The 11,429-nt window shown below is 42.4% G+C and overlaps 1 protein-coding gene and 1 pseudogene across 2 annotated transcripts in view; one reads left to right on the plus strand and one right to left on the minus strand.

The window, feature by feature from the left end:
• SDHA (succinate dehydrogenase complex flavoprotein subunit A) overlaps window positions 1-11,429 on the minus strand; it is a 30,385-nt gene that overhangs the window by 16,055 nt on the left and 2,901 nt on the right. Inside the window, exons 2-7 of one of the 2 annotated variants that reach the window (XM_077749417.1) lie at window positions 6,737-6,823; window positions 5,353-5,514; window positions 2,996-3,139; window positions 2,546-2,710; window positions 1,535-1,683; window positions 734-858 (exon numbers count right to left, since the gene is read on the minus strand). In XM_077749417.1, the coding sequence (XP_077605543.1) occupies window positions 734-858; window positions 1,535-1,683; window positions 2,546-2,710; window positions 2,996-3,139; window positions 5,353-5,514; window positions 6,737-6,823 (832 nt within the window). Of the gene's footprint in view, window positions 1-733; window positions 859-1,534; window positions 1,684-2,545; window positions 2,711-2,995; window positions 3,140-5,352; window positions 5,515-6,736; window positions 6,827-11,429 lie in introns of both variants that reach the window. The other variant, XM_077749416.1, reaches the window with a different exon arrangement.
• Window positions 8,950-9,354, plus strand: LOC144219436 (6-pyruvoyl tetrahydrobiopterin synthase pseudogene; annotated as a pseudogene).

Genomic DNA, 11,429 nt, shown 5'->3' on the forward strand with positions numbered 1-11,429 from the left:
ATCCCTGCCAAGGATCAGAAAAAATATACTGAAAGAGCAAAGAGAAAAACCAGATCTGGTTCTTTAGCATGGTGGCAGGCTACTGCCACAAAGTATGTGTCCCCTCAGTTGACAGGTGAGAAATGAAACCCGAAAGAAATTCCAGAATGAGACTCACCTTTCCTAAGAGGCAGTTCTCTCTCTCTGATTCATTTCTGATAACGACCTCTCTTAAACCTGCACCTGCAGCCTAGTCCTTCCATCTGAACCCCAATTTGCACACTTAACTGAGGACCCAAGACGAGCTCAATGTGCCCATGACTGGCACCAAAGTCATCAACATCTCGGGGGGCTGTGTCTGCCACAGCTCGTCCAACTCTACACTGTACTGGACAGCCTGATGTTTTCCCTGCAACACTGGAATCTGCCCATGCCACAACTCTGGTCAACAGCTCTCAGGAGACACTGATGAGGTCCTACTATGTGCTGGGCACTGTGAACAGCAGCATCTGTCCCCACCCTCCAGGAGCTGACAACTGAGTTGGGGAGAGAGACACTGAACAGTCTTTCCATAAAGCTCCTGGAGCAGGTATCGCCAAAGCTAGGTGGTGGCCTAAACTGCCTTGGGAGAAACGGAAAAACCTTCCTTGAGCAAATGACAAGCTGGGCTCTGAAAATGTCTTTGTGTGTGGAGCTACAGAGGGGCATTGAAAGGAATGAGAGCCCTGACCCCATGAAAGCGATCCCGTCCTACCTGTGGGGTGAAACTGAACAAACTCCAAGTCCTGGCAGGGGAGGCCTGCCCTGGTGACCATGGCAGTGCCGTCACCGGTGCTGGTGTGGGCAGATGTGCAGCTGAAGTAGGTACGCCCGTAGCCTCTGGAAAACAGACGGGCCAGCAGAGAGAAAGCAGTGACATACGGTGTCCCATCAGGACCGCCTCTCTAACAGCACCAGAGTGGACAAAGCAGCCCAGCAGCACCGGGGCAGGTCCTGTCTGGATGCACCACCCTGGGCAACCGGGGCGGGAGCCTGAGAGACAGAGACACTCTCGTTTGTACTTCACTGCACTTTCATGCTGTCTGAACGACTTCCTTGAGAAGCACTTGCTACTTTAATGGTAAAATTTTTACTGTTTGCGGACTCACTCTTATAAAGGGTTACAGTAACAGACTGACAATGGGAGAAATGTAATTTAGTTATTTTCATCATGTGAACAAACAGTACTTAACTACCCCAGAAATCAGTATGAACGCAATATCCACTAAAGCAAAAGAGAGGTTAGGCCAGGAAATGTCACGTGACTCTCCAGACCTATTTCCTCAAGGGTCCTCCCAGGTACAAACTGAAGACAGACACTCCCTCACCCACCTGAGGCAGGTACTAGGACTGTCCCCTTTAAAAACATGAAACTGAGACTGGCAAAGCTTATTACACCCCTGAGTTAGGTCACTGCCCATGACTATGAATTCCACAGTGCTTCCATTTTTTTTTTTTAAGAAACTCTGAGACCCAACTTTCCTACAGAAAAACTAAATACAAGTTAGACTCCTACCCAGTAGCTACAACAGTGTTCTTTGCTCTGATGCGATGGATGGACCCGTCTTCTATGCATAGTGCAATAACACCACGACATTCCCCATTTTCCATCAGAAGATCCAAGGCAAAATACTCTACAAAATAGCTGGTATCATATCGCAGAGACTAAAAAACACGAAAGAAAAAAAAAAGGACCCCACAGTTTCAATTGCATTTAGGGTGTTAAACTAACATTTCAGCAATACTGCTCATATGAACAAGTTAAAGCCCTGATGTGGTGTGTAACAAATGGACAGGGCAAACCCTGGGTTGCAAAAGAAGCCACAGGCTTTAGCTCGCATCAACCATAGTGCTGATACTGTTGTAGAACAACACAAAAGGTACCCTGCTCTTAGCTGTATGATCAGACCGTAAGAAGGACACACACATGTCACATGCCAGAGAAGATGCTGTAGCTGGTGGGTGAACTGTGAACGGCTCTCACAAAACTGCCAGCTCCCCAACACACAATACTACCAGACGGGCAAACCCTGTCACACGTCAATGCACTCAGCCAAAGCCGCCACCAGTGTCCTAACATTTGCAAATCAATAATCTGTCCCCATTTGAGAGCAAGAATTCAGAATACTGATTATTATGAATCAGAGTTATTCAGAATATTATTTGGCTATGCCAAAGTAGGCCCTGATTATCCAGTAACTACAGTCCCCCAAACCTAGCTCAGTTTGAACATTTAAGTATTAAATCAATCAGTTCAGGAACTCAGAGGTCCTGAGTGATAAAATACTTGTTCTGTTCTTATACTTTCAGTATGGCATATGAATTTAATTTTCTAAACTAGACACTTTCAAATTAACAATTACTATGTACATCATGCCAAGTTCGTCTGCTGTTTACCAAGCAACCCCAGGGCTGATAATGCTGACCTTCTGACCCATTCCCAGGGTGTCCTGTTTCTAGCTCATCACCACATGCCTGGCCTAACCAGACCATGTTCTGTCACCCCACGCACCCAGGGTGGCCTCACCCTTCCATACAACGTGTGTAGCAGCGAGTGGCCAGTGCGGTCAGCCACACAGCAACACCGATGGGCCTGCCCGCCCTTCCCAAACTTGAGGCTCTGTCCGCCAAAAGCACGCTGGTAGATCCTCCCATCTTCAGTTCTGCTAAACGGCATGCCATAATTCTCGAGCTGGGAAATATAAAAACAAACACCTAGTGCCTTGAAGGAATCAGGATATTCATTGCTAATTTACACTAAACAATTTCAACAAAAACCTGTAAACCCCAAACCAGTATGTTCTATGAAAATTTCAACACTTCAGAGAAAGAGAAAAACTTTATTATTAAATGAAGTGAATGGTTAACGATAGGAAGGATCTCCCTTGTTACCGTCAACTCATTACCATTCCTTGGGCTCACCACATCTGCCTCGACCTCTCTTTTCTACTAGAAACAGACCATGTGAAGACACCACCTCTACCACGGAAGCAGGGGCCTGCTCGGTCATGTAGTGGATGGCATCCTGGTCCCCCAGCCAGTCGGAGCCTTTCACGGTGTCGTAGAAGTGCCACCTCCAGTTGTCCTCCTCCATGTTGCCCAGAGCAGCATTGATCCCTCCCTGTAAACACCGAGTAGACTTACAAGCTACAAAGTGGAACCCTGCACCTTCCAGGCCCAACCTCCCTTCACCCCCTGCCCAAAACTGGATTCAGAGAAAGCCAACTAATTTCGACAAAAAAGGCCTATAAGGGACCTGAGCACAGTCTTTTACAGGACCGTCCTGATCAGAGAGAGGCATGACAAATGCCAAACCTCACCTCTCTCAGCCTCTGTGCCCTTACCAGTGAAGGGACATGAAGCTAAACTCGAGAGCTGTCTGAGGGTTAAGTGAGGTTATACATGCAATGCTCATCCCCTCCAAACCTGGCACATAAAAGGTACTGAACAAATCTATCTGGGATAATTTTATGACAAAATGTTCCAGTGGCATTTATGGACATGTGTTAAAGACACGAAGTACTTACTGTCAAGGAATAAACTCTAAACCCAGACTCACGTTCCCCAGTGTCTGTCTCTCAGAGTCATAAAAATGGCAGTAAAGGGACAAATGTAACACTCACACTTTTCCTCCCCAACTTAAAACTGGATTACTCATCTCTTTTTGACAAGAAAAGGCACAATTTTCTAACTTCCCTCTTTTTTGCAAATGTTCCTCAATCACAGCTTTTGAGTCAAGCAGACCCACACAGGAATTCTTTCCCCACTTGGTGCTGCTATGCCTCAATTTCCTATTATGTTTTAGTTACCAGGGAAAGAGTCACTAGCACAAAGCCAGGAACCCTTTAACAAGACACACAGCGAAAGGTACCAAGTTATTTCTTCCTCTTTCTCCAACCCTACAGTTATAAACCCAAACATAACCCTAAAAAAAACTGTTAAGTACCAGAGAAGTAGCAGAAGAGAGAAACCTAGTTTAAGATAAGAAAATACTTGGCCCGGTCCATGCGCATATGCTATTATTTTATTGCTACCATTAGTAAGAATCAGGGCCACAGACAGCTAGTCTTCCAGGAGTCCCAAGAAGTACAAGTCTGGTTTGCTTTTTTTTTTAAGTAATCCCGGGGCGCCTGAGTAGCTCAGTCGGTTGAGTGTCCGACTTGATCTCAGCTCAGATCTTGATCTCAGGGTTGAGAGTTCAAGCCCCATGCTGGGCTTCATGCTCGGCACAGAGCCTACTTAAAGAAAAATAAAAAGTAATTCCTGTGCCCAACCCAAGGCTCTAATTCATGACTCTGAGATCAAAAGTTGCATGGTCTACCAACTGAGCCAGCCACATGCCCCTCTAGGAGTATACTTTAGACTCTGCCAGGCCCACCTATCTACTCCTTCCCCCAGTTAAACCTTATTTTCTCCAGAACCACCATTCAAGTTAAGCTACCCATTTCTTACTCTTTTTATTGTTTCAATATTGTACTACATGAGTATCCTATATCTTATTACTTATAATTTTAGACACAAGGTAATCTCCAAAAAGTATTATTTATTTTTCAGTTTACAAAACATAGCTTCAGAACAAAGTACATAGGAGGCTAAGTGCCTGAAGACTGTTGCCAGACACTGAAAACAGGATACAACAACACAGTAATTACAACACAGTAATTAGGGTGGCTTTTACTGGTTCCTAGAAAGTCACCCATACTCTGCTATCTCCATGAGGAAATGTGTTCCAAATATTGGAAAAGACAGTTCAATATGATTTTGGAATACTACCTATATACAACCTGCGTACTACCTACAGTGTGCCAAGAAAGAAAACAAACTCATAAAAATCACTGTGTACTTTTTCATCTTAGTTTTATCCTCTTCCCTAAATTTTGAGCATTTAAAGGCCAATGTTCTTCTGTCCTGCACATTCATGCCATCATCAAAGCTCATCATCATCACACTTAATGAGGCCCATGCCAAGGATGAAGCAGCAGTAAACATGAGATTCAGGGCCAACAGAATCAAGTCCAGACACAGGCTCATTTCAGATTGGGAAAGTACAATGAAGACAAACTATGATTGGGGGAGGTAGGTGGAGGACTGGGTAGGTGCTCAGAGAAGATCTGAGTGTGACTGGAGCAGCAGAGAGCGATAAGGCCCAGCGGTGACTCTGGCAGTGGCAGTGGAGGCAGTGTGGGAACACACCCCCAAGGCGAGTAAGCCAAGTGGGTACAAGGAGCAGAAAGAGACAGGAACGTGGCTGGAGTGCAGTGAGAAGGCCTGTGGCAGAAGACGATGCACTGCTGTCCAGGCGCCAAAACCATTAAGGGAGCCCCTTTCTCTTACCTGGGCTGCAACGGTGTGTGATCTGGTAGGAAAGAGCTTTGTGACGCAGGCTGTGTTAAACCCAGCCTCGGAAAGGCCAAATGCAGCTCGCAAGCCTGCCCCTCCAGCGCCTACTACCACCGCATCAAATTCATGGTCCACTACTGGGTATTGCGTGGAAATCTGGAAAGGAAAAATTGACCTGTCAATCACCCATTCACCTATGCCACACACTGGGACTGTGGGTGCAGTGTAAGAGCTCAGAGAAAATGGAAGATGCGATAGAAGAGCAACCACAGCACAGAGGGGCCTCCACCCTGTGCCAGGATCCACAGAGTGTGTGGCCAGCACACCTACATCGACAGGGCCAACACACAGCGAAGAAGAAGCAAATATCCTAGCACCTAGGATATCCACCATGAAGTGAAATGCTGAAAACAAGAGGTATAGCCTCAAAGCAGGGAACCGTGGAAGCAAAAGAAAGCAGTGACACAAACCAAAATATTAGTTATAAATATGGCTTTTCTATTCCATTATCCCTTTTATTCATCTTTTTATGTTGAGAGCCATATATTCATATATATGTTTATGTGAATCTAAGCTCATAATGCAGTGTACATCACGATTCTCCACCTGTGGTCAGCAAGTTTCTCAAGAAAATGTTAATTTTTTTTTAACGTTTATTTTTTGAAGGAGAGAGAGAGACAGAGTGCAAGCAGGGGAGGGGCAGAGAAAGTGGGGGAGACACAGAATCAGAAGCAGGCTCCAGGCTCTGAGCTATCAGCACAGAGCTCAACATGGGGCTCAAACTCACAAACCACAAGATCATGATCTTAGCTAAAGTCAGACACTTAACCGACTGAGCCACACAGGCACCTCAATATGTTGATTTATTTAGGTAAGCATGTTCCAGTTCATCTGGGCAAACACCTCATAACTGAGGGCCACACCCTGTTTCAGGACCATGATTGTGTTGGAATGAGAAGGTGCCAACCAGTATTAACTATTGTGAGCTTGTGAGAAAAGAACTTGTAAACAAATTTTAGTGTCTTCACAGAGAACAGAACGAGCCCAGTAAACACAAAGAGCCGACACACAAGTGGCTTCATGATCCTATATCATCCGTCACAATAAATAATGTTCAGCTGTCATTGATATTTTATTATTTTGCTGCTTTGATTTAAATTTTAATCTGGCTGATAGATACCTAAGAACTGCAAGCAAAATGTGTTAGTAACTATGCTTACATTTGTACTACCAAAAATAATTTGAGCATTATTGGAATGAAACGTTTTCCTTTAAATAAGACCTGTGTATTACTCCAATATATTGAAAACTGGTATAGATCATTACTCCTCAAAGGCAAGTATATCATTTATAAGGGAACAGAAAGTTGTAAACTTACTGAATCTGAAACTTTAGCTGAAGACCTCTTATTCCCATCAATGGTGAAGTGAAAACCGCAGGTGCCTGTCTGCCATGTCGCTGGCCACTGCTGAGACAGAGATGGAGAACACTAAGTGTCTTAAAAGAACAATGATATATCATCAAAATGTCCATTTAAGTCATTAACCTTTTTTATGTATCCGGCTGCTCCTCCTTCACCTAGACAACTCACCTGGGATCCTCTACTTAACCCTGAAGGGTAGGGATGGACTAAGGACCCAGGGCAGGCCCAAGTGGCAAGGAGTTTGCACTCCCAGAAAAGCCCTTTTAGATGAAGTTTGTCTCCAAACAGGACACTCACAGACTCAGACAGGAATGAAAAAGACACAACTTCATATTAATTTTTCAATTTATGGTTTTTAGTAGACACTGGGAAACCCATCTATTTTGCGAAAGTGGTAGTTTACAATGAAGCACTTTTACTGGATCCATCATAGTCCTCTTCACATTATAGCACATGTCTGCAAGGTTTTGTGGTTCACTGGAAAAGGCCTTGGACAGTGTAACTGGGAGATCAATTTTCTGCAGGAGGCTCTATTGTTTGCTGTGACACCTGGGCCCCAGCGGGACCATCCCTTCACTGTGAATCCAAGGACCTGCTTCACCACTGTCCACACCTGCGCTGGGCTGTAGCCACACCCGCTCTTGTCTGTCACACTCTAGGATGCTGTTCCCTCTGTCTGAATACTTGGCCCTGGCCGTTCCTTGGCTAACCTCTACAACTCTCCAAGTTTTGGCTTAAATGTCCTACCCTATAAACATTTACTCAAGAAGACTGGTATTAATGAAATCACAGCCCAGCCTGAGAGGCCACATTCTTTATATAAGAACCAACTTATAAGGCATGTCTTTCTGCTCTACTGACTGCATTTTCTAGGGCTACTGATAAAATGAAGTCTTAGCAATCTCATAAACAGTTTTAAGAATGAAGTATGTTTAACAATGACAAAAGGGGATATGAGAGAGGTCTTCAAGTATTCTGCCATTTAGAAGAGATGTTATTTATTCTGTGGGTGTAAAAAAAAATTATTCTGTAGGACAACAAATGGGGAATTCAGGGAGGAGAATTTGGCAAACACAAAATGAACTCTGAGCGGTTTTGAACCGAAGGACCTCCTTCGAAGTTTAATGGACTCAGGCCAGGACTGGAGGGCTTGGCCACTTGCAAATGGAGCAAGTGGAGCCAGTGGCTCCAACCTCTAGACTTTTCTTTAGCATTTAGGGGCACCTGAGTGGCTCAGTCAGTTAAGCACCTGACTCTTGGTTTCAGCTCAGGTCATGATCTCACGGTTCATGAGTTCTAGACCTGCATCGGGCTCTGTGCTGATAGTGCAGAGCCTGCTTGGGATTCTCACTCTCTCCTTCTCTCTCTGCCTCTGCTCCTCCCCACCACACTCTCTCTCAAGATAAATAAACTTAAAACTTTTTAGACTTTCTTTAGCATTGAGACCAAATGATGGCTGCCACAAATAGTTGACTTTATGCTAACAGCTCCAATTAGAAAAAAGTTTCTTGGATTTCTAAGTAGATCTGAACTAATAAATGCAGTATTCTTGAATTCTCTAATTTCAACTTTATGTGCATATATATATATAGATATACATATACATACATATGTATATAACATACATATGTACATAAATACATATGTATGTATATATCTATATATATAGATAGATAGATATTTAGTGTTTATTTTTGAGAAAGAGAAAGCACAAGCGGGAGAGGGGCAGAGAGAGGGAGACACAGAATCTGAAGCAGGCTCCAGGCTCGAAGCTGTCAGCACAGAGCCCGACGCGGGGCTCAAACTCACGGACTACAAGATCATAACCTGGGCTGAAGTCAGATGCTCAACCAATTAAGCCACCCAAACGTCCCTAAGTACATTCGTTTTTATTGACATAACTTTTTTTCAGAAAATGAATTAAAAACCTTAAAAAGAATATATTTCTACTTTAGTATAAAGTTTAAATGCTAAAAATCACATCTTAACAAAGAACTAAGTCAGCAAAAGAATACAAATGTTCTTGAAATTTTTATAAAGTGCAAGATAAAGGTAATAGTTCCAAAAAGAACAGTACACTTTACAATACCAAACTGAAATCAAAACAGAAACAGAACGGCTGTCCCGGCCCTGCCACCAACCAAGCGGGAAGGTAAGCCATGAGCACCATGCAACTGTCCCACCTCATTTCCCTCAGAGCGACCCACTGGCTCCACAGCAAATTTCTGAGTAATGAAGAAAACTTGAAATTGTTTGGTAATTGCAACAACCCAAATGGCCACCTGCACAATTATAAAGTTGTGGTGACAGTACATGTAGAGATTGATACTGTTACAGGGTCAGTTATGAAAGTGACCGACCTCAAAGAATATATGGAGGAGGCAATTATGGAGCCCCCTGATCATAAGAATCTGCCTTTGAATGTGCCATCCTTTGCTGATGATGTAAGCATGACATAAAAAGTGGCTGTATACATCCGGGAAAACTTCCAGAAATTTCTTCCTCTGGGAGTTCTTTCCAAAATAAAAGCATATGAAATTGACACTAATATTGTAGTTTATAAAGGAAAATAGTTTTTAGGGGTTAATATTGTAGAAAGATTAATTTTTTTCCACATTTGAAAAAAAGATGCTTATCTCCTTGGACTGTTAAGAAGTGGTGCCTGGGTGGCTCAGTTGGTTAAGCATCCAACTTCGGCTCAGGTTATGATCTTGTGGTTCATGGGTTCGAGCCCCGTGTTGGGCTCTGTGCTGACAGCCAGTTCAGAGCCTGGAGCCTGTTTCAGCTCCAGGGAGTTCTGTGTCTCCCTCTCTCTCTGACCCTCTCCTGCTCACACTGTCTCTCTTTCTCACTCAGGAATATATAAAATATTAAAAAATTAAAAAAAAAAAAGAAGTCATCACATAATTGTTACACCTCCACATTGTGTTCTGGAGTGCCTAATTTATTGAAATTGTTGTGTGTAAAACCTATTGTGAATTCTAACCTATTTTAAAACTAAACTTATAAAACATCCATTTAGAGTATTTTATCTAAAGATTAAAAATCCCTTATGAATGTAAAATGTTGTGGTGTGGAATATAAAGGCAAAACAAATCAATTTTTGTTTTTCCATTATCTTGTATTTAGTATTCATTTTTTTCTTGGTATAACAGGAATGGTCAAAAATGGTTTTAAGACTTATAGTAGGTGAAACTTAAAAAAAAAAGTACAGGACCCACAGTCCAGAAACACAGACAACATACACTTCTTCCTTAATTACGTCTTGGGTGTACTAGGGCACAAATTTATTCAGTGAAAGTGAGACACACAAATCCCCACAGGCAATGCATCGTAGGTGGCTGTATGAGGACTGATGGAAATAGTGCTTTGTTGTACACTGTTCAGTGTAGTTTTGTACAGCTTGTTAAACTATGAATTGCTAATGAGGAACAACACATTGAACATTTGTTGGAATATGAGTAAACTATTCATGATGTATATCTGTTTATATTTCCAGACTTTATGGCTACCTGACCAATTTTAATTCAGAAAAGTGAATAATCACATATTAAATCGTATAAAAATAACCAACATGAAAAGGATATATTATATTCTAACGTGTCTCTTATATACAGCTTTTCCTAATCGATCCCACTTTTGTTCTATCATTAAACTTACCTGCTTAAGTTGAACTGTAAAAAAATAAAATAGTAACAGTGATTCCATAAGTAGTTATTTCTTCTTTCTAGGATGTTCATGTTAAATAAAGATAGACACACACGGCCAGCTCAAGCAGTGGCAGCTGTTATAATAAAATCTTTAACAAATTATCATACTCTCTCCCTGTGGAAAATAGAATACTAGCTTTTTATCTAAATTGGATTTGAGGAGCAATTTTAGAATTTGGAGAACCCAATATTAACCCAATTTACCTTTAAATAAAACTCTTAATATCTAACATTTTTTGAAGTAAAACTATCAACCATTTTCCAACAGGGAAACATAAAGAAGCTTGAGAAAATCTGCCTTGGAGGTAGAATTAAAAGAAACACTTAGACCTTTTAATGACATGAAAGCATCGGTGAATGACTTAAAAGGTTAAAGAGAGAAAACTGGGGGCGCCTGGGCGGCTTAGTCGGTTAAGCGTCCGACTTTCGACTTTCGCTTGGGTCATGATCTCGCGGTTCGTGGGTNCTAAATCTAGCAAAGTGGGAGTCCTCATCTAATAACATTCACTTATGAATTACAGACAAGAAACTAATTTGTAAGTACAATCAGAAAAGGAGCCAGTAAAGCTCTGAAAGTGGCTGCATAACTGTATGGGAAGGACTGAGGCTGCGGGAAGTAAGATGGTTTAACTGAACCAAGTCCTCATTCAGCGGCACAAGTCAAAGTCCTAAATGGATAAAAATAAGCCTGCACATTAGCTAGAGAAATGGAAGTAAATACCAGGGGCCAGTAACAGAAACAATTCAGAAGTGATTCCACTGGGGAACAGGTCTGAAGTTAGGAGGGGGTCTCAATCCTTTTCATTTAAAGCCTCTGTATTCCTGGACTTTACGTAACTATGTGTAACCATTTTCACTAGAAGTTTAAAGGTTTTTAAAACAGGGATGCTTAGGGGCGTCTGGGTGGCTTAGTCAGTTAAGCGTCCAACTTTCGCTCA

The sequence above is a fragment of the Crocuta crocuta genome, unplaced genomic scaffold (genome assembly GCF_008692635.1).
Source record: "Crocuta crocuta isolate KB4526 unplaced genomic scaffold, BGI_CrCroc_1.0 scaffold89, whole genome shotgun sequence".
NCBI classification, from domain to species: Eukaryota; Metazoa; Chordata; class Mammalia; order Carnivora; family Hyaenidae; genus Crocuta; species Crocuta crocuta.